The sequence below is a fragment of the Catharus ustulatus genome, chromosome 10 (assembly GCF_009819885.2).
Source record: "Catharus ustulatus isolate bCatUst1 chromosome 10, bCatUst1.pri.v2, whole genome shotgun sequence".
Classification (NCBI taxonomy): Eukaryota; Metazoa; Chordata; class Aves; order Passeriformes; family Turdidae; genus Catharus; species Catharus ustulatus.
In genome coordinates this window covers 11,095,701-11,119,062 of record NC_046230.1, presented here as the reverse complement: position 1 = coordinate 11,119,062, position 23,362 = coordinate 11,095,701, and the positions used below count along the sequence as shown (strand labels likewise).

Below are 23,362 nucleotides of genomic sequence, written 5' to 3'. Positions count from 1 at the left end.
TCGTCTTTCAGATTCCCTGGAACTGACAGCTTCCCCATATACTTGTGTGAAGTTTTATGTGGCAAAAATGAGGGGAAAGGAAAGTACTAATAGAGAAAGTGAGGTAACAAAAACAGAAAATAGAAAAATAGGCTAAAAAGAAGCTCAGCAGCAGAGTTAGAAATCAAACTTTTCCCTGAAGACACCAACAGGAATCTAGCCAAGAAACAATGGTCTTTACATACTTTGGAGACTAGAAGTGGAATAATTAGAGGCACATCTTATTTAATCAGTAATACTTAGGAAGTATTTTCTAGCATCCTAATTATGGGTTTAGTCCTGTAAATCTTTACTTGCATAAGAAGTTTGTACTTGCAATGAATACTAAATGCTTGGAATATGTTTATGCTGTTCTTTAAAAATTTGTTTATTAAGAGACTGAAACAAAGCAGTAGGTTGTAGCATCTAATTATGAAAAAGAGAATACACATCACATTGAAATAGCACTCTGTTTCTTCTTTTACGGTGAACACCACAAATGCTGAAAACATTTGGATTAAAATAAAAAGTTTGTAATTCAGGTACATGTTTTTTAAACTGAAGATCAATCTGGCAAAAGTGCCTATATGTATGTAAATATTTACACACATAAGCATTTTACAATCCACAGAATCATTTTTAAAACAGTGCACTTGTAGAAAAGTGTTAATATAAAACATATTACAATGCTATTCATGAAATATTTATATTATAAATTAAATACAAATTATTGTATATTTTGTTGAGAAAAGCTTTCAAGCTCTGACAGCATTATCTGACGGTTTACATATGGAAAAACGGAAAGAAAACTATTTTATTATCCTCCACTAGAGGGAGAGAGAGCAGCTCTTGTTGCTGGGCAGATTCTACACACAGTTTCATTCTGCACCATTTAAAGCAACGATGTCAAGTTTTAGGGCAAAAAAAACCAACCCTAGCAATTTAGTCCGTTGTATTATCAAATACGAAGTAACTTCTACATACTAAAGCCCTGAAATCTAAATTTCATTGTTGCTAGATTACTTTCTGGAATCAATACTATATATACCATGTTGATTTCTTTACACATCGATGTTAACATATTTATTAAAACATCTGAAATAAATAGCAAAAGTAACAGAAATCGTAATAATTATTAATCTGATAACAAAACAAAATTACCTATATTGTACTTTCCATTCTATATTGGATGTGGAACATTCCTACAGGTACTGCCTGATTTTCACTGCTTCCTTAGGAATCAGAGCATGATTTCTTCTACCCAACAGGTCACTCTCTGTCTCAGAAGCTCAGAGAAGTCTCACTTCCCCAAAGACAATTTGACAGTAACTGTTCAGAGTGTCGATGTTTCAATTTCACCTAAATACCCTGATCCAGTCCATGATATCCACACAAGTATCTGTGTCTTTCAGCCCTCTGGACTCGTGGTCCTGCTGGTTTGCAGTCTGTGGTAGGGTAAGAAAACAAGAGCTGGTGTCCGTGTGCCCACAGAACGAGTGGGAACTGCCCCAGCCCACAGAAACATGAGACACTTGGTTTAGCTCAGAGTACTGAGCAGGACCAAGCTTTTCATGCATTTGTAAGAGCATTTGGACAGCGGGCACAGGATGCTCAGCACCTGAAGGACAGCCGTGAATGGCATATAATCAAAAGCTGAAATGTTACTTTCATTTAAAACTCACTGCAGGAAGAGTAAAGAAGAAGGGCTGGGAGGGGTTAATGTGTCAATTGTCAGAGCAATAATCTGGCGCTGGAAGTTTCAGTGACCTTGAAAAGTTGCAAATATTTCTTTATATACCGTGACACGGACAAACTAAGCACAAGGCAACAACTGTTCAGTTTGTGCTCATATAGATTTCAAAGGAAGCCCTCTGTTTATGGTTCAAGAACAGAAACTTAACAAGGAAGCACAAACCAGGCCTTAATACAATGTTTGAATTTACGTAATTTTGAAGTTTACAAAATGCTCACAAATAAAAAACCCTATTAAATATATTTCTATGCTACAGTCCTGTTTATATTTATTTAAGTTTTCTAAGGAACTGGAGGCAGTTTAATAATACATTCCTCTTCTCTATTTCTGTTTAGGAAAAACTGTAGTTATTGACAGTATGAGCACTATGCAGACAGAGATTGAAAAAAACCCAATGAAACAAGCAAATGATATTAGAACAGTTACTGACAAGGAAGGAATGGCTCTATCATAGACACATAATGGCAGTTTTTCTACAAATAGTTCTGGCTGAGCTGTCACAGGTATCTCTATTGCAGGACGTCTGGTTTTTTTTTGGCCTAATGGAGGTCAGTCACACTCCAGCTCTCCAAACAGCCCATGCAGCTGTAGAGAGCACAACAGCTGCAGAACACTGAGCACACCTTGGCAGCTTCACACAACATGAAAATCCCTGGTTCAGGTACTGCTGCAGATGACCTTATGAGATATGAGCCACTAATGGCGCTCTGCAGTTCTGCTGTGAGCTGAGGAGGGCACCTGCTCTAACTTGGCTGAAATATTTACAGCTCTTAGTTCAGTGGAGGACATTGTATGTGTCGCCTTCTGTCTCTAATCATTGTTTACCGGCTCTGTTCTCATGAATCATAACACCACTGCTGTTGTGGTGTTTAAAAAATACCTTTTCTGAAAATATATTGCTTTGGGATTTTACCCAAATCAAGTTATTGAAGTGTTGTGTTAGGATTTCATGAAAGCTTTGATGTTTCATAAACTGTTTACAAATAATGTAATACTTTGGCAGTGGTGCTACAGCAACTAAAAAAGGAAACAGAAAGGAAAATCATACAGTTCAATCTCAGAAAAACTCAATGTTTACAAGAATAAATGCTGTTTCATATTATGTTTTCAAAATGTTTACAGATCGGAATATTCTTTTGACCAAAATGTCTGTTAAGATAAGCATGAAGAAAACTACAGAACAAAGCTAGGTATACATTTTAAATGTTTAAACGTTTAAACCTGCAGCAAATCCCAATTTATTGGTTTGCACAAGACACATGCAAAACATTTACTTCATACCCACTGGAGTAAAACATTTCAAGAGCAAAAAATTTAGAAAGCTACTGCACACAGATTAATACTGTCATTTGAGTGCCAGAAAATCAGACATAGCCTTAGTACCACTAAAAGAAATACTTGAATTTATATTGACTATTTCAGTGCTAATATTTGACCTTGCTGGAATTTGCAGTTAATTTGGTATATTTGCAACAGGTGCGAGCCACAACCAAGTCAGGCACTGAATGCTCTGAGATCTCTTTCATGCCCAAGTCTGACCCGGAGGAAGTGACTGCAGTGCCAGTGTGAGTCATGGCAGAGGCCCCGAGTTCTCTCCTCTTACACGGTACTTCAGATGTTCAGCCAACTGCAACCACACCCTTATGCTCACACGTTTTAAACCAGAAAAGTGAGATATCGCCATATGCAAAACATGTCAGTGTTACAATTGCACTTAGGACTAATACGATTTTTCCTGATAAGATAGTTTATTTTACCTTCTCAATATACAGCTTTGATTGTTAACGTAGAAAGCTGGAATTAAATAACACTGGAAAAAGGAACTGTTTTATCGCCTCTTGTTTTGTTTTGTGAGCAAGGGTCATTCCTCCAGTGCTGTGACTTTCTGAATCAGGGAAATAACTATAATGAGTTGCAGAACACACATTTTCCTCTGAATTTCTTTATCTACAACATGGAAACGTAGGTCTTCTGTTGCTGCTGCCACTGAAGAACTTAAAAGTGTGTGGGTGGCAGCAGTTCAGTTCAGAAGCAGCAGACATACCATACATACTCCCACCTATCCAATGTACCCTGCCAGCTCTTCAGGCTTCTTCTCCAGCTCAGTATCCTGCTCCTGCTCACTTTCTCCCTTCATTCTTGCTGCATTTCTTGTGGCAGGATGAACCTGGCTCCAACCTCTCATGTGAGGCAATGCTTAGTTTTGCTGGGAGAACCTCTAATATGAATCGTGACCTAAGAAAAGAGCCTCTCCGCTCTGAGGCAGGACTGTTAACCTCTGCAGCATCCCCTGCTGAGAAACATCCTTTGGTTCTTTTAATACAGTCCAGGAAACTTTCACATTTCTCACAGGATACACAGAGGGTCTTTTACACAATTTAATTGAAAGAGGGTAGCCTTAGATTAAATACTACAAAGAAATTTTTCCCTGTGAGAGTGGTGAGGCACTGGCAGAGGTTGCCCAGAGAGGCTGTGGCTGCACCATCCCTGGAAAAGCTGAAGACCAGGCTGCATGGGGCTTTGAGCAACTGGGTCTAGTGTATGATATTTCTAACCACAGGAGGGGGTTTGAAACTACAATGGTCTCTAAGGTCCCTTCCAACACTTGATGCCTTAAGAGGCTACCTAGAGCACAGGCTGGAGAGTGTTAAAGGAATAAAGTAGGTATTCATTAAAAAGGCCTTCAAAGGATACATCTTGGGCAATACACCTTGGGCTACACCCAAGATGGACGGTGAGTCAGGAGTTTTCATACTTTTATAAGTTTTAGTCCATTTACTTAATGGGTTAATTGTCCAATTACAGCTTCAGGTTATGCAGTCTCATCCTCCCAGATTGCTTTCCTCAGTTCACTGTTGTTTCCACTTTTTGGGCCCCAAGCTGCAAGGGTGTCCTTGGTTCTCAGGCTGGAAAAGGATTGTTTTGTCTAACTAAACTGTGAAGAGAACTTGCTGACACTTCAATATGAAGTTCAGAGGTATATACAAATCTGTAAAATATGAAAGCTAAAACTTAAGGCATCACACTAACCATTCTATCATTCAGCACTGTCCTCCTAAAGGATCTAAGGAAATTGGACAGGACCTCTTGTGTCTGTAGCTGTTCTAATGCATCAGCTCTTGGGCAGAGACGAGAGAAAACAGAAAAGACAAGTAGTTATTCTCCAAATGGAAATCTCCATGCCAGCAATGATAAAAATGTTGCTTTTTCCTCTACTTTTGAATTCCATTCCCATGGCCTATCCTCAGTATTGAGTGAACTTGAAGATAGCAAATTAGTTCATTCTTTCCCATTTGAGTAAGACTCTGCAGCTATCATGGGAGTAGGCGGGGGAATTGCTGAAAATGTTCATACTTGCTCTGAGTATTGTTTGATAATGTTGTTTTGTGGTGAATCCACCAAAGATACCGAGGATTCTCCACAGATAGGCAGTGGGAAAAGAAGAAAATAGGCATTATTTCTGTTTGGCAGTCTGGAGTTACCAAAATGAAGAGAGCACACAAGCTTTTAGGGTGTTGTAAGAAAGCTATATTACTGTGCAGTCTCTATGCCAAATGATAATATTGTTTGCCTTTTTACCCAGCACCAATGTAACAGGCCCTTGCAAATATACAGAACCCTTCAGTGACCCAAAGTGACTCATGGAAGAAAGAGGAGGGGAAATCTATAAATACCATAAATTATCTTTCCTTTTAACAGTTAATGTGTAAGGAAGAATTGGCCAGGTCATTTGGTGATACTTTGTACTGGTTAAAAGTTCAGCAGTTCAACAAAACTGGGAGAAGGATTTTTTTTTCTGTTGTGCATCTTGGTGCTGCAGCAACCAAGCTCCTATTTCAAACCTTTCCTTCCTCATCAATCACTGCAGCACTACCACTTCATGGGAAGCATGGTGGCAGCTTAATGAGAGCTTTAGGGAAGAGAGTGATCAGCATGACAGCAATAGTAAAGGAAAAGTGCTGGGAAGATAAATAGCACTTTATATTTTTATCAGTACACATTTCCAGAGGGCTGAACGGTCTGTGAGATCTATAGCGCAGCTGCCCTTTTGAGCAATGGGAATTAAGCAAGTGGTTGAAGCTGAAAAGTATGGTCTGAATAAATGAACTGTGAGGTGGGTTAAAACTGGATGGAATCCTGGGCTTGAAGAATAGGGATCGATGGGGTGATGTTTAGTTGGTAACCAGTACAAGCAGAACACTCAGGAGTCAATACTGGTGCTGGAATTGTTCATTGCCTTGATTTTAGCTTGGATAATTATATAGGATGCACCTGCAGCAGATTTTTAGACAATACAAACATAGAAGGGGTGATTTTCAAATCAAACAGTGGAGGTTCAGTTGAGACGTCTTTGGGAAACTTAAACAACTGAGGCAACATAAACTTTACAAAGTGTGATGAGGAGTGCAAAGTGAACACATGGGGTTGAATAGTGCCAGACACCAGTGCAGGCTGCCAGAGCAGCAGCTGAAGAGCATGTGGCTGTCACAGTGGATACTAAGTTGAGCATGAGCCAACAGGGTGTTTTCATTGTGAATAAAGTGAACCACAGCCTGAGCTACATTAGGAAGGGAGCACGGACAGCACACGAATGGAAATTATTATCTCCCTTTATTTAGTGATAGTGAGTTCACACCTGGGATAATGTGTCCTCTTTGGGGTTCCCCAGTTCAAGAAGGATGTCAAGAAACAGGAGACGGGCATGCAGAGGGCTGATGAAATAGTAAATGGCCTACAGCATACAACTTGTGAAGATATTGAGAATAAGTTGGGCTTGGTTTGCCTTGGTTGGCCTTCTTTGCCTTCTGTCAGAGGAGAAAATAAGTGAATATCTGGCAACAATCTGAAACTACCCAAAGGTGAGTGACAAAGATCATTGAGCTGGACTCTTCTCAGCAGTAGTGAATCGGAAAATCAGAAGGAAAGATCACAAGTTGAGCCCTTGGAGTTTGTGACTGGATGCATGTGGTTGTGCTGCATGCATGGGCTGGTGCTACACAGGAACATACTGCCCAGAAAAGCTGGCCAGCCTCTGTCCTTGAAAGCTTTCAAAGGAAACTTAAGCAAGGCCACAACTGATCTGCAATACCACAGGGCACAGCCCTGCTTCAAGTAGAAAGCTGGACAGGGTGGACCCCAGAGATCCCTTCCAACCACCACTTCTAGGACTATGCTGCCACAGTGACACCCAGATGGTAAAGGAAATTGAGTTATCAATTCTTCCTACTTCTGCCTTCTTCCCTCTCTCCCTCCATTCCTCCTTCCCTCCAAGTTCTATTATGACATCTAATTACTTTTATGTTTAAAGGACTAGTAAAATGTCCTTCCTTTCCAGTTTGGGTTACTCTGCTTGAAATTCAAGCATTTTACACAGTCTGTCAGACTTTGTTTACCTCTTATTTTACTGGATCAGGCACCTTATTCTTCTTAGCTAAAAACTGCAGACTATTTCTGATACCATAGGATTGTCCTTTCCATTCTTACAAAATGGACTTTTTTCCTTACTGAACATAATTCGTACTCCTGCTGTTAGACCTGCACAGTTTAACGGTTACAATTCAAGTAGATCCACACATACAGTAATTTCACGACCATAAGGTGCACCGGACTACAAGGCACACTTCTGGGTTCGGAGAAAAATTTTAGTCAAAAGGGTGCGCCTTATAGTCATGAAATTACTGTACTCATCTTCCTAAGGGACAACATAAATCCAACACTATGGCCCAGAACCACTGTGGAATGTATATGAACCAAAACTGCTAAAGCAGTATGGGACAGCTGAGTGAATTCTCCATCAGATCAAATCTCTGTTGGCACAAGGATTTAGGCACACAGGCAGCATATCAGGTACTGGAGGCACTGGGTTAACAGCCAGTCAAATCTGTTTCTGTGGCAGACTTGTAAAGGATGTTGGCTGGTTAGATAATTCGTAAATCCAAGTGTATGTGTCTCAAACTTGAGTAATAACACTGGTCGATAAGCAGCAAATTTCAAGTGCCAAGCATCTAGCATTAAGCCTTTTAAGAAGCCAGACTCCAGTCAAAAAGCTAATGCCAAGCCATAAATTAAATTCTGGGATAGCTGTGCCCATACTGCTGGGCAAGTTATTATTGTAAAAGATGAAATAACCAGGGAACGTGTGTACTGTAGAATGACACATTTGCAATGCACTAGCACAGTCTTTTTAAATGGAAATCTGGTTTTGTTTATGGAGACATAAATAAACCAAATCACAAGTGTCTGACACTAATATAGTTATTTATTCTGCAAAAGGATTTCTTTTTGAAGACTACAGTGCAAAGTGGTGTAAGCTTTATGTAAAGACTGAAGCTCTAGCAATAGCGCATTGTCTGCTGCACACTTGAACCCAACCCAGACAGAAGTGCTTCATATTGATATATTTGATCAATTAGATCCATAATGGAACAGCACATTTTTTATTGAAAAAGACAGATCAGACTTGCATTTGTCAGCAGATGGAGGAAAGAGTCCAAGTAAAAATGTAAAAAAATATAATTTAAAAGCCCCATATTTGTATTTTTAACCCTCTTCAGACAATTTCTTCTGTAAGAGATTCCGTGCCACATTTTGCACATAGGCAGTATGTGTAACACCATTAAAACATTCCTGTTGGCCTCTCCTCATTTTGTCTTATCTCAAGATACTTCTTATGTTTTCTTGAACAACCTTCATTTATGTTACTCAGTGCACTGCTAGGACATCCAGAATCTCTGAGAATTAAAGTGATGTGTGGTGGCATACAGTCACCTTAGCCTGGGTATATTCACTGCAAATAGAACAACGAATTACAGAATGTAAACTTCATTAGTCAGGTTACTTAGAAAGATCCAGCTGAGGAGTGGATAGTGGTCTGAAAAAGTAATGTTTTTTTGCAGCTCTTCTCCCAAGCTTTGAATATTTTGGAAACTTATTTATGGTGCAAATAAGGTACCATACAGTGAAACTTCCCAGGCTGCATTGTCAGGGTGGTTTGGATACATAAATTCAACCAGCCACTCTGAAATAAATATATTCAACAGCCGCTAAAATCTCGATATTGGCTGATTTTATTGGATCATATCCTCCAGCTCTCTGGGATGTAAATTTCCGGCCATAACCTGTGCAGCAATAAACTTCATTCAGCCACAAGAGTGTGCATGTGAGAGGATTGCAAATCTGCTCTGCCAAACCAGAATTAGCCGGTATCGCAGGAATGAAAGAGCGTGGAGATTTGAAATTGCAGAGAATGGAGACAAGGCGGTGCAGAGGACGAGCTGCCTGGGGGGCAGGCGGCCCCAGACCAGTGCCCCACTCTTATGGAAAATAAGCCCCAGGGCGGCGAGCAGGGGCGAGGCTGAGCTGGCGCGGGCGCTGAGCGGAGCCGGGCGCAGGTGGACACCGGAGCCCGCAGCAGCTCCCGGGGTCCCGGGACCAGCGCAGCGCCGCGGGTTGGGCTGACAGCGGGGCTCGGCGCCAGGGCGCGCAGGGTGGCTGCGCTGGAGGAGCTCGACGCGGTGAGTACCTCGGGAGGGGCCGGGAGCCACCACACAGCACCGGCACCGGTACCGGCGCGGAGGGGAACGCGGAGCGGCCGCGCTGCCTGCGGCAGAGGTGCGCTGGGCTGGGCTGGGCTGGGCTGGGTTGGGCTGGGTTGGGCCGTCCCGGCGCGGGGCTCCCGGGGCCGGGGGCGGCGGCCCCTCGGAGGTGCGGCGGGCCGGGAGCGCGGCTGCCGCAGCGGGGTAACTCGCGGTCATCCTTTGTGCACGGCGGGCGGGCGGTGCCGCGGCCGCGCCGCCTCCCGAACGCCGCCCCCGCGCCCGGCCCCGCCGCAGCCCCCGCGGGCCGAATCCGCACCCCCGCCCCGGCCCCGGGCTGCCCACGGCCGCTGCCGAGCTGTGCCTGCTGCAGCCCCGCGGCCCTGGCGGTGGCGGCCGTGCCCGCCCCAGCTCTGCTTCGCATAGGTGAACCCAGCTGGAGCGCTGGGAAGGCGCCGCGTGTGAAGCTCCCAGAGCTGTTCTCTCGGGAGAAAAAAGTACATGCTCTGCCTTCGGGCTGCTCCCGAAACAGGCTGTAAGCCTGTACAAAATAGAGGTGCCCGCTTGATGCAAGCTGCCCCTTCCCTTGGTACCAAGGGGAGAAATCTGTCCGCTATGAGAGCCAATTGCGCTGTCCCCGGGGCACCACGCGCGGGTCACCGCGGGGCACGGCAGCAGCGAGCCCGAGCAGGGCTTGGGGAGCATCCCTCAGAGAGGGGCAGCAGGGCAGCACCCCCGGTCTGAAAGCGGAACTGCTGCCGACTTTGTGCAAACTTGTGACCCTGGCAATTAGTTTGGCCTTTTAAACATTTAATTTCCCTGATTGCGTGTTCCTTTCTGGGCACGCATTTTTATGCACTGGGGCTCTGACTGGAAGAGGTGGCCGGTGTCCACATCTCTGTGAAGTCGCTGACAGCTGAAGTGTTCCGCATGCTAGCAAGGTGAAGTCAGAGTGCTGAAACTAATGACAACCAAAATAAATCACATTTTTAGCAATGTTTCCTCTGTATGCCTTCAGCAACCAAATAATTACATGTGTTATGTATACTGGGAATATTACTAAGTAAAACTCATTACTAGTTCTAATGCATTTGTGAGTTATCTGTTGGAACTGCCTTTAAAGTACCATTTTGTTCTATAGTTTTTAACATGGAGGCAATCAAACGCTGGAAGAAGTTGACCAAATATATGTAAATTATTAATCATATGGACTTTTTATAGCAAGAGCAGATGTTTTTCAGTGATCTAGTTAAACCACAAGCTAGAGAGCCATAGTTCCACTGATGGTACATAGAACTTGGGTGTTTTGCTGCTAACTTAGGTCTTTTTCCAGCACCTGCATTTGTCCCTAAAATAGCTCATGAGTCAGGTTTTAAAAAATGCTCAGCATCTTTGCAGGCACTAATGCTTGGGCCATTTTTCTAAGAGGTCTGCATACTTTGTGTGCATATAGTCTAAAAAGCTTTTCTGGGAAAAAAAATCATCTTGCTGTATTCCAGGTGACCAAATAAGAACCCACATTCTCCTGCCTTTAAACAAAATTCCTTCTGAGGGGTTGTATTCAAACACTATTACTATGAGTGAGTCTTCCCTGCCTTGCTTGTTGGGCAAACTGGCTTCACAAATCAGCTGCTGCCATTTTCATTACAGTTTCTGTAGGATTTCACAATTGCAAAGAGTTCATTTGGCTCCTCTGCATTTCATGAGCCTGTTCTTGGCAGTGCTGTGTGGCAGGTAAGTGCCTTTCTGCTGCAACAGGCCATGGGACAATCAGTCAGTCCTGGGAGGGGATCCAGGCATCCAATCCTTGCTTTATCCAGACAGAGAGTTTGTGCAGTTATTGGAGATGACCTCCCCTGCTTTTGAGTGTATTCACTCTGAACTTCTGACCTTAGTGAAAAGTTACTAGTATGAAAGTAATGGTAAGCAAGAAATCAGTTCAAATGGAAAATATATGCATTTTCTGAGGATTGTGGGGGTTGATACAAGCATGACATTAACATGAATCCACTCAATCTAAGCCAGTTCTGTCAGCAATACTGCCAAGAGGAGTGTCACAACTTTGCACTAAATATCAATTCTTTTTCTTCAAATAATTTAAAATGTGTAAAAGATGTGCCTATTTCCTGTCCAAAGAAGAACTTTTTTGTGTCCAGTATCAGGATTCAGGTGCATTCTGCACAAAACCAGCCAAAAGTGAAAGAGAGAAAGGTGAGGCTTTACATTTAATCTTGACTCTGAATCTTCAGTTACATAATTTTGTATTCCATTATCTAAGATGCACTGTAATATCCCTCATCCATTTTCATTAATCTTATGCAGAGCATGTGCAACAGCTTGCGATTTTCCTTCATTCTGCCTCTCCTCATTATTGCCATTAGCATGATTATTCACTGTGTTTATCACCTTTTTGCACTTAGTCTCTCTCTGCCTTGTGAGTGGGCTGAATCCTCTGTAAGTAGTCCTGTAACCTACAGCAACAGAGGATCTGGCTCCAAGTACATTATTAGGAAAGGGTTGAGATGTCATCTTTAAGAGCTACCTTTTACAGAGGGAGGGTGAGGTGTAATTATGACTAAGGCTGTCCTCTTTCATTTAATTAATAATATAATTTAATAATTGTGACCAGGCTGTCCTTTTAAAAAACCAGTCTGCACCACTGCATGGCTCTGACTTGTTCCCCTGCTGCCTGTCCTGCCTCAAACAACCTGGAGGACCTCTAGAAAGACCTCTAAGCACTATCCCCATTCTCAGTTTCCCATTTTGGAAAGGAAAAGCCTGGAAAGCATTTCAGCATCCATTTCCACTGGCAACCCATCAATTGATCCCAGCTTATCTGCCTGTGCAGCAAGTGTTAAATGTGCACAATTCTTGTTCTTCCTCACTGTGTCACCTATACCTCCCATGGCCAAGTTAGGGTAATGACAACTTAGTCACTAAAGAACATCCATCTATGAAAAATTTCCCACCAGACATGCAACACATTTTAGCTGCAGCTCACGTATGAGGCAAATCAGTGTGCTCTTGGAAGAACCTACATGCTCAAGCTGCCCTTAGTTACACATGATTACCTGTGCTGCAAGGAAGGGCCAGGTGGCACTTGACTACAAAGGGAACTTAGGCAGCAGCCAGGCTGGACAGGCTGCCCGTATCAACAGGTGTTCACTGGCATCTGGGACTGGCCAGCTCTGAATCCAGCTTTGGATTACTCTGGAATGCCCCAGGGCTTTCTCTGTGTGTTTATCTAGCAATAAGAAAAAAAGTAAAACTGTTTGGAAAGCCAGTAACTTGAGAAGCAAAATGTACTCATGTATTTAAAGACAAATTTTCGGTTGGTACAGAATCTGGGTTTGTCTGCTCACTACCTGTTTGCAGGAGTGAGGAAGCCAGCCCAGAGGCACTCATTCTGAGGGCTCACAGGACACATAAGGAGCTTTTTAAAACAATTTTTGATAACTTTTTTCCCTTTCCACTGTCATGAATATGATATTTCTTTTTATTTCTCTGGAGAAGAAAAGACAAAAAACTACCATCTCTGGTAATTTGTATCATTGCATTTCTAGTCTCCATGGAAACCTATGTGGTGCTCCACAGTTGGGTAAGATTTTAATCTGTTGCAGCAGAAATCTGACAAAGGAAAGCCTGGATTCTGTACCTTGACTGTTAATCAGTTAAAAGTGGTTTTGAAATTATTTTCACCTTGTGTTTCAATCTTCACTTAGAGTAACAATAGAATAAATCAAAGTAATCAAATTAAGCTAGTGTGGCCTGATCCTATGTACACAAATGCATGTAATTCTGCCACTCAGTTTGATTCTGATAGGCATTGACTTTAATTTTTTTTTTTAGTAGGATTATAAGGATTAATACTATGGAAACTGAAAGCATAATAAAAAACTGTTGCCACATTGATTCTGATAAAAAGCTTTCCAGAGAGGTAGTAACAGTCACTTTATTGTGATTTATGTAAGCAAAACATTTTGAAAATCAAGAATCTTAACTCCTTATCTTTTTCTGTCTTCATTCTTGTTCTTCCACTGCTAAGGAAGAAATACATCCCTAAACTGGTTTCCTCTGAGATGTGGTAACTTCATCCACCTGCTGCTTCAGGATTTCACTTCTTTACTCCAAGCTTTATGAACTTGAACACAAAAGTACATCATCTTACTGGAACAGCAGAAGGTGACACAGAGAGCTAATATACAGGGAGAGACCAGTCTTTTTTGTGACCACAGTCAACCCATGAAGAGTGAGGGCTCTCAGCCATCTAAAAGTAAGTAAAATATATAGTAATGCGAATAATGCAGCTTACTCTCAACCTGTTAATACTTCTGCATAGACAGCCATGATAGCAAGTTGCACAAAGAAATAAATTAATTGGACAATTTTCTAAGCATTTTAGATTTGAACAATAAAGTCACACTATTCACTATAACTACATTAAACCACGGTGGTGAAATATCATAGTGATTTATGGCATTCATTATAACCAAACTACAAAATCTGATTATTTTGTATGTATTTTTAGGTATTTACTGCATTTGCTTTAGAATACTGTGGAGAAAATGTATGCTAGTCGAGAGGATATTGGATATGATTTTGGAGAGGACTCAAAAGTTGGAAGTAAGCCAACTAAACCTAATCCAAACATTGATGGAGGATGGGCTTGGATGATTGTACTTTCCTCTTTCCTTGTGCACATACTCATCATGGGTTCCCAAATGGCCCTTGGAATACTCAACATGGAATGGCTTGAAGAGTTTAATCAAAGTCGGGGCTTAACAGCATGGGTTAGCTCCCTCAGCATGGGCATCACGCTTATTGTAGGTATGTGCCAGCATCACATATTTTAAAACTATACAGATTTTAAGAATATGTTTGCCATTCATCCCTAAAGTATTTTCTTATGGTTGTCCCTCACTGACCTTTTAAAGTCACCAGGACAAATTTTGCAATCTAGATAGAACAAAGAAGCCTGTGACTTTCCTGGCTAGAATTAATAAAACATGATCTGTGAAGCTTGGAATCCTCCCCATACTCTATCTGTGAGGAAAAAATGTTGAATTCTCACAGTTTTTAATTCAGCTTGGTAGCTGAATGAAAATGTATTTTTTTAGATGTAGTTGGATCAACCCAAAATAATATATGGAGGAAATGTTTGTGTATATATGTACATACACACTTATGACTCCCTAAATTAAGTCTGAAAAAGTTGTGTTTAGATCTGCCTAAAATATTCTACTGGAAACAAGATAAAATGCTTAACTTCTGATTACTTGTGAAAAAGTATTGCACTCACAGAGCATCAGCATAGGGAACAAGAGTTTTAGCTTATTCCTCTGTTTAAACCGTCCCTTCTTCATGGGGCAACTTTGATTGTAGGTCTTGCAGATATTTGCTAAGCATTTCATCAATTGGTTGTATTTACCTTTCCATGATTTTAAGAATTAATGTGAAAAATAGACTGAGTTGCACTAGTTGCCTGATGTTTCAACATTTTATTAACATTAAGAAAAGGTGAAAAATTATTAGAGCATAAAGAATTAAATAAATAATTTATCATTTCTTTCATGTTTTTTAACAGGTCCTTTTATTGGTTTATTCATCAGCATGTGTGGGTGCCGCACGACAGCCATAATTGGAGGGATACTGAATGCCCTGGGTTGGATACTGAGTGCCTATGCCTCAAATGTGCACTACCTCTTCCTCACCTTTGGAGTGACAGCTGGTGAGAACTGCACTAATGTTTGAACGTTCTTTCAATTATTTTTGATTTCTTTGAAGCTTATCTGAATGAGTAAATAGGGAAGGTAGACTGTAAAGTTTTTCCAGCCCTGCTTTCACACTTTTTACAACCTGTCATCTTTTTAGGAAACCTATTTACTCAGTGGATTGGGCCCAATGACTTTTGTTGTCATTTAAATTTACCACGTGAAGGTGATACTTTTATCAGTTTCACCCAAGTGAATACATTAGAGGACATTTTTAATTAGGGGAATTACTGTAACCCAAACTCTGACAAGTAAAATTTAAAGATTAATTTCATATCTAGCTAACTCCTCTCTTTGTCAAGGGAAAGAATAACAACTATTTTCTTCAGAAGTTGCTCCACACCAGTAAAATACTGGGTTATGATAATTCTGCACTTCTTCAAAACCCATTTCAAAGGGTGAAGTGGGTTGCAGCTGGTAAGCAGCTAAGCTGCACACATCTGCTCCCTCACTCTCCCACAGTGGAATGGGGAGAGAATCAGAAAGGTGAAAATGAGATAAACAGAGTTTAGTAGATAAAGCAAAAGCTGAATGCACAAGCAAAACAAAGATAAGGAATTAATTCACTACTTCCCACAGGCAGGCAGGCATTCAGCTGATTCCAGTAAAGCAGGGTTTGGTCATGTGTAACCATTACCTGGGAAGACATTGCCACAACTCCAAATGTCCTCCCTTCCTCCTCCCTTCCTTCAGTTTTATTGCTGAGTACAACATCTCATGGTATGGGATGTCCCTTCACTCAGCTGGGGTCCCCTGTCCCACTGCATCCCCTCCTAGCTTCTGGTGCTCCCTCACTCACCGGGGGTGAGAAACAGAAAAGGGCTTGATGATGTGAAAGCACTGTCCAACAACAGCTAAACCACACCTGTGGTAGCACAAATCCAAAACACAGCACCAGGTGAGCTGCTAGGGAACAAATGAACTGTACCCCAGCCTCATTTAGGATAATGCCTGGGGCTGAATTTCATACATAGTCTATAATTACAGTTATTCATCAACAACCACTAATAGAGCAACTGATATTGCTACAATTTTTAAAATCAAAATTACTGAAGTAATGTTTTGTCATTTTAATGAAACATGTTTAGAAAACCTTTTGATGTGTAAGAGACCAATCAAAATGCAAAAAGATGTGGGTTTAGGCATCTTCCTTCAAAACCAACAGATCCTTAGTGCCCTGATGCTCAGTTTCCAGCAACATGTTTCTTGTGAAAAAATTTGGTTACTTGAAGTAAGTTATGTAGAGGAGCCCAGTATTGAGTACTTAAAGCACTACTTCATTTTATTTGCTGCTCATTTCTGAAAAGAGATACTGCTAATAGATACGAAACAAAAAGGTGAAAGTTATTCATGTAAGAAATACAAAATTTGAGCTTTAATTACTATCTGAGCAACACTGAGCAGTTCAAGAGGCTTTAAAATGTTACTCACTGCACAGATAACAGTTATGTTTGCAAATGAAGCAGTGTCTATGTTACATTTGCCAGAGGGAAACATTATGAAATACAGGGATTGTTTCCAATACTAGTAATAGCTTCAGTACTCTGCATTCTCTTAAACCGTCCTTTCATAGAATTTCATAGAAATCTACAGAATTTCTAGACATAAATTTTTATCTAGCTTTCTGGATGGAGAAATACTGAGACTAGCAAAGATCATTGTGATGACCCTTTATACCACACCATAGGTTTCAGTAATGTAAATTGCTGAAAAAAGTACAAGGATTACAGAGAGGATCCTGCCTTTTTCAGAATTTCTGTTTCCATATATATTGAATATAATCAAGCAGGCAGGAATCTACACAGTTCTTCTTCAGCCCCTGCTGCTTTTCTGAAAGAGCACACACAAAACAACAAATGGCAGAGTTTAAATAGAGAATTTAAAGAGGGGTGAAACCCATATTTTATGGGAAAAAGAAAATCAGAGACAAACTTTCATGTGAGCTGAAGAGCAGGAGTAATTCTGTCCAGAAACACAGTGTAGAGGTACCTGAAAGGTTCCTTCCAGCTCCTTGAGATCTCTGCTCCCTGCTGATCTCCTCACTCCCCCTCTCTCCCAGGGAAGTCTCTCCATGCTCTCATGGCTGCTCCTGTAAAGCTGCTGTTCCCTGCAGTGGCCGCCTCTTGCTGCCGTCACCTCTGGGCCTGCACGCTGTGCCTGTGGGGCTGCTCATGGCTGCTGCCTTCAGTTCATCCCTGCGATCCCAGCCTCGTGTCTGCCCGCAGCGCCTCAGGGCCCTCCCAGCCGGGCTGGCTCCTCACGGCAGCCCCGGGAGCAGGAGCTCTCCTGGGGCACGGAGGCCTCCCCGAGCCCGTGGCTGGGTCTGGGGAGGGACACTGGTGCAAAATTAAAAAGCTCAATTGTGTATTTGCCTAAGAAAGAAAGAAATACTTCTAACAAGCAAAATGGGGCAGCTCCAGCGAGGGTCACTGCTGTGATGTTGAAGGGCTTTTTCCAGGCTTTTCTGGAATCATAGCTTTCTCTGGCCTAGCTGCAGCTGCATCATGCTGTAGCTGTGTACAGCTATGTTAGCACTTATTTAGGAAAATTTCTAAGTCACAAAACTCTTCCGAATTATAATCACAGTGAGTTGGGAAGCATCTTCTGCGTATACCTGTTCCAATCCAAATTCCTCTATGCAGAATTTGCTGGGATAAAACATGATGAACTGTTACCTCTAATGATGTGTTTGCACAACTCATCACTTTGTGCTTGAAGTATACACCATGAATTCCTACCCTGGTTTTTAACTACAGGTGAGGGGTTTTCCACAGAATTGTAACACTGAGCAGCTACTGTGTGGCCAAAGAGAACACAGAGAACCAACCTGGAAGGCACCTGAGGTGCACTAACCCCGTGTGCTGACTCCTCAAATACATGTCAGGTCACTATGGCTCAGCAGTTACTGAATGAGGACAGGAACTCTGTGTGAATCTTCATTTCTGGGGAACTTAGGGGAACGCAACAAGATGTGCTCCCTAAACAGTTCTGGTCACTGATACCATCAGATGTGGGTATTATAATTGCAGATATTTCAAAATAGGCTGTGTCTATGTTTGTCCCCATAGTAACTGTCACTGATTGGTTGTGGAACATTTGTAACTTTCCAGTGTTGTCCTGCTGACCTGGGATAAAGGTTTTATACTCCAGTGTTTATTTTTTCCAGCAATAAATATCAGTATTGCATTCTCACTGGAATAAGTATTGCAGGTTTTGAAAAACAGTACAAGACAGAAATGAAAGCTAACATCAGAATTGAATATTTATTATTGGTTTTACTTCTATGCTTACACAACTGTTAGGAATAAAACTGTTGGTTTTTTTTTTTTTTTTCCCACTGCTTTTTAGGTTGTTGGCAAAAAGATCAGATTTATTTAATTTTTTTTTTTTTTAATAGGCATTGGAAGTGGCATGGTTTATCTCCCTGCAGTAGTCATGGTAGGGCAATATTTTCAGAAGAGAAGAGCACTTGCACAAGGGCTCAGTACCACGGGAACAGGATTTGGAACTTTCCTAATGACTGCCTTACTGAAGTATCTCTGCACTGAATTTGGGTGGAGGAATGCCATGTTCATCCAGGGCGCCATCTCCCTGAACCTTTGTGTCTGTGGGGCACTTATGAGACCACTCTCTCCCAAAGTCCTCCATGAAAAATATGTGGTGAGAAGTGATAGTGGAGAAAACCAGGCAAAAGCTCTGTCCCATTCTACAGAGACTATGAAATCCAATGGAGTCCTTGGTGAAGAACCAGAGAAAAAAGAAGAGGCAGCAAATGAAGAAGTGCTTGGCAGTGTGCAGCACATAGAAATTGGAGGTAAATCTGGAAGTGGAAGGAGCATGTATGGACTGCGCCTCTTTAAGACAGTGAGCCAGCTGACAATTACAGTCAGGAAGGGCTTTGCACTCTGGTACTCCAGCTACTTTGGTGCTGCATCACTGTTTACCAATAGAGTATTTGTGGCCTTTATCATTTGGGCTTTGTTTGCCTATAGCAGCTTTGTCATTCCCTTTATTCACCTTCCAGAAATAGTCAAGCAGTACAACTTATCTAGGCAGGACAATGTATTTCCTTTGACATCCATTATAGCCATTGTTCATATTTTTGGTAAAGTGATCCTTGGAATCATCTCTGATCTCCCGTGCATCAGCACATGGAATGTCTTCCTCATGGCTAACTTTACCCTGGTCACCTGCATTCTTACTTTGCCACTAATGCACACATACATTGGCCTGGCTGTGGTTTGTGCTCTAATAGGATTTTCTAGTGGCTATTTTTCTCTAATGCCTGTTGTGACTGAAGATTTAGTTGGAACTAAACACCTTGCAAATGCCTATGGCATCATCATTTGTGCCAATGGAATATCTGCTTTGTTTGGACCACCCTTTGCAGGTAAAAAGTGCAAATTGCTAATGAACAGATGTTTGTGTAATGACCGTGTGACTCTTCATATTATTAAACTTTCTGATGCTATGACCATGTGTAGTTAACAAAATCACAGCTATTCCAGAATGGATATAACATTGAGCTTCACACTGTATAGATTCACAGGTCACATCTGCTGGGTTCCAGCTCACTGCCCTCACATTGTAAATTACAGTTCTTGGATATAACCCCAAATCTATTACAACCTATCCTTACAATGACATGTTTCCTTAAAATAGTTATCATACACTTTTTAAAATGAGAAAGGTGTAACCTATCTTTTCTTGTTTTGTATACTATATGCACTACACATATTCATTCCTTTCCCACTTGAAGAAATGGTGATTAGTTCTCAGTATAGCTAGCTGTTTGTATCACAGCATTATCCCAAGGACTGTGCTGTGTGTTTGGGTGTCCCTATTCCAAACTGCCAACTGATGTGTTGATTTAACTAACTTTGCTTTGCCTTCCTTCAGCCAGAAATACCTGCTTTGGGGACTGCATTACTCACAGCCTCTTTACTGCCATCCCCAGCAGAAGGGAGTAGTATATGTGTGCTATCCCTAGAGTTACTTGGGTTTAAACAGACATTCATAATAAATTTCTTCATAGAAAGAGGAAGGGAAATACAGAAGAGATATAGGTACTGATTGTCAGTACTGTGTGAGACTCCAGCTCTCTTTTACAGAGGTGCTGCTGAGAAGAAAGCCATGGGAAATCTAGGGAGTCGTGGCCATGGTCAGCCAGGGGCAGCTCTAGGCTGAAGGGAAGCCAGCAGCAGCATGAGCAGCCCAGGAAAGCCAGAGCCCCTTCTCTCCCCACCACTGGGTGAGCAACACGAGTGAGAAGAAAGCTCACTCAGTGCCCCTTGAAAGCAGCAGTGTTTTACTCTGCCACTTCCCTCCGCACCTCCCAGTCCATGCTAAACCTGTCTCTGTATTTGGGCTTTGGTTAAGAAGCAAATTGGATGCAAGTAGCTGATGTAAAGAGAGCTTCTGATCTTGTGGGTACATTGCAATGCAGCCAGCATGGCATGAGGGAGTTTTGCTCATTTGGGTTCTCAAATCTTCCCAAAGTAACGAAGAAGTAACTTTAATGAAGAAGTAGCTTTAATGTGTTTTCGCAAAGGAATTGAGGCTGGAATGAGGGTCATTGCAGTATTGAGATTGTATCTCTTGAACAGTCTTCTATTGGTATGTGAGGCTCGGAAACCTAAGGGGAATGTGTTTGCTTGCCCAAGGCATGGCATTTGAACTAACCAGTATAGGGCATTTTACAGAGGCAGTGTTAGGGAGGAGGAACTAATTGGTTTGGGATTACAAAATATCAATTTTAAAATCAGACCTGTGATAACTTGTTTGTAAAATATTTTCTTCCACAAAGCATGTGTGGATTTGACAGAAATGTCATGAAAGAAATGTGAAGTACTTTTTGTATTTTCTCATAAAATGTACCTTTCTGCCAAGCTTTGTAACAAACATGTTTTGTCCTTATTTTCCAGGTTGGATCTATGACATCACACAAAAATATGATTTTTCTTTTTACATAGCTGGATTGCTATACATGGTGGGAATAATATTTTTACTTATACAACCTTGTATTCAAAAGACACAGCCAAGAGAAAAATCTACAGAAGAAGCACAAGTATAGAACAAATTCCAGAAGTTTTTTTACAGAACTTTTTTGTTTTCATGTTTCTCTCATGTGACAATATGAAGATGTTTTTCTTATAGAACCAACCACATTTAGCTGCACTTAAGTGAAAAATAAATGTGCTCCATAATGCTTATAAATTATTGGAAATATGCTTTTAAAATTAGTTAAGATATTTTACTTTAGAACCACCAAATACAATGATTAAAAGCCAACTGCTAGTATTTTAATATTAGAACAATGCTAGGAATTGTTACTCTTGCTTCTCTTTTAACTTTTCACCATCAAGCATTGGTGAAAATCCATTGACTGCAGTGCAGTTACTCTGATTTACACTAGTCCTATGAGAGAATTTGGTCAGGACATGAAGGATTTATAAAACTCCTTTCTACTATGTATTCAATCTGACGAAAGATTAGTTACTGAGTATAAGAAAATGATTGTATTTCTTGCCCAGCTAGTCAAGCACTGTTGAAATGCTATTATAATAATTCCATTAATTCAGCATACTAAAATTACTATTTCTATGATGCAAATCTGAAAAAAAGTTCTTATCTATTTCTGAAGTGATTCAGTTGGACTCAATAGGTCTCTCCCAACCCAGTATATTCTGTGATTCTACTTCAATGATTTTTAATTTTATTTTTTTTAAAGTATCAACTGCATCTAAAGTTGATGCAGCATACCTAGGCTGCATTTTAAATGCTGTGACACTTAATGCACCTGAACTAAAAAACCCCATGAATGCAGAAACAGGAAACACAGAAAACATGGAAAATATCATTGTGACTGGAAAATGTTTCCAGAAACAGTTTGAGTTCTCTGGCCCCTTTACCTAATTAGAGTTATTGCAGAATTTAATAGCATTGCCACTGACTCCTTCCATGGGAATGAACTCTTCTACAGCACACTAAATTTTGTTATAATTTAATTTAATTTAATTGTTCACAAACTCTGTTACATATGAGCAGTCATGTTGCTGCTTGTAATGTACACCATGAACTGACTAAGATTCATCATGTTTGAGAAGTTTGTTCACTAGAAAATTAGATACTGCAAAGCATGAAATAGCTAAAGAGCATTTAAAATATTAAATAAATTTTCTTAACATTATGGATCTGGTAACTACAGTGATGTAACAGTAAGTGATGTATGGTGATACAGGGCATATTTTTTTCAGCTATGAGAGGTGAGTCTGAAGTTAATTTTCCTATCAAATAAGAACCACTGTAAGTTTCCATCCTCTTAGCTTTATGAAAGTTCTTTGCATGAGAAATCAGGTTCTTAGTTTAATATTGCTATGTGCTGCTGGAATTCCTTAAAAAGCAATTGAAACAATTCAATTATATTGAAGAACTATTGGGAAACAGCTCAGTATGCAATAATATCAATATCAATATCCTTATCTTCTTTATAGCTGCAAGATTGGTTAACAAAAAGTTCTGAATGTGTATTGTTCTATATTGCAATTCACCAGCTTCTTAGTGTTGCACTTCTACAACTGTTGGCAGGGACATACAAAAAATAAAACCTTAAGAAACCTGAATTACTTTAAGATTTACATCAGTGCAATCATATAGGGTAGTTATGTATGGCCTTTAAAATTCACCTAAGACAACTGAGGTGACACTGAACTGCAACACACGGTGTGAACACACAGTCAGTAACTTCTTAAAATCAGCTTTTGTTATTGGAAAAAATTTGCACGTAACTTTTCACATCAGTTCTTTGTTACAGGTTAAATGTCTTCTTGGTGGGAATGCTGCTGGTGGCTCATTTGAACTGAGCTATCTTTTATTGGTGAAATATATATTGTAGTCATGATTTCCCTCTTTTTTATTTTTAAAAGATATGTATCCTTCATACATAGATCTTCACTTTGTCTTTTGTCCAAAGCAACTTTATTTGCATATTACAGTAATAAAAAATATGTTGTTCACTTGTGATATCTGCAATAGATCTTTCTATAGAGGTCCTTACAGGGCCAAATTTTGGGAATAAACTTACAGTAGCCAAAAATACACTTTCTGTTCATTTATTAAGTTAGTGCAGTATTTTAGCCACATAATTAAATTCATATTTCTCATTATCCTAAAATGAAATAATCACAAAGAGGAAAGAATATATATAGAAGTAGTTCTTACACCTAAAGATAATGTTTCCAGCATATTGGTGTACATTGGTTGTAGAACAAAAAATCCTTAATTTA

The 23,362-nt window shown here is 40.6% G+C and overlaps 1 protein-coding gene across 6 annotated transcripts; it reads left to right on the top strand.

The window, feature by feature from the left end:
• The first annotated feature begins 8,763 nt into the window (after window positions 1-8,763).
• Window positions 8,764-23,092, top strand: SLC16A14 (solute carrier family 16 member 14). Of its 6 annotated transcripts, XM_033068875.2 has the most exons (7): window positions 8,767-9,285; window positions 11,420-11,517; window positions 13,352-13,579; window positions 13,835-14,133; window positions 14,891-15,034; window positions 18,475-19,467; window positions 21,002-23,092. In XM_033068875.2, the coding sequence occupies exons 4-7, from the start codon at window positions 13,872-13,874 to the stop codon at window positions 21,148-21,150; spliced, it is 1,548 nt and encodes a 515-aa protein (XP_032924766.1). In that variant the 5' UTR covers window positions 8,767-9,285; window positions 11,420-11,517; window positions 13,352-13,579; window positions 13,835-13,871; the 3' UTR covers window positions 21,151-23,092. The 6 variants fall into 6 exon arrangements, with proteins under 6 accessions (XP_032924769.1, XP_032924766.1, XP_032924765.1 ...); XM_033068874.2 differs by lacking the exon at window positions 11,420-11,517 and having other exon boundaries at window positions 13,356-13,579; XM_033068873.2 differs by lacking the exon at window positions 11,420-11,517.
• The last annotated feature ends 270 nt before the right edge of the window (window positions 23,093-23,362 follow it).

Excerpts from the sequence above, each read along its gene's own strand:
- SLC16A14 (XM_033068874.2), top strand. The coding sequence starts at position 13,872 with ATGTATGCTAGTCGAGAGGATATTGGATATGATTTTGGAGAGGACTCA. Across the intron at positions 14,134-14,890 it reads GGGCATCACGCTTATTGTAG|GTCCTTTTATTGGTTTATTC; the intron begins GTATGTGCCAGC and ends GTTTTTTAACAG. Across the intron at positions 19,468-21,001 it reads GTTTGGACCACCCTTTGCAG|GTTGGATCTATGACATCACA; the intron begins GTAAAAAGTGCA and ends CTTATTTTCCAG.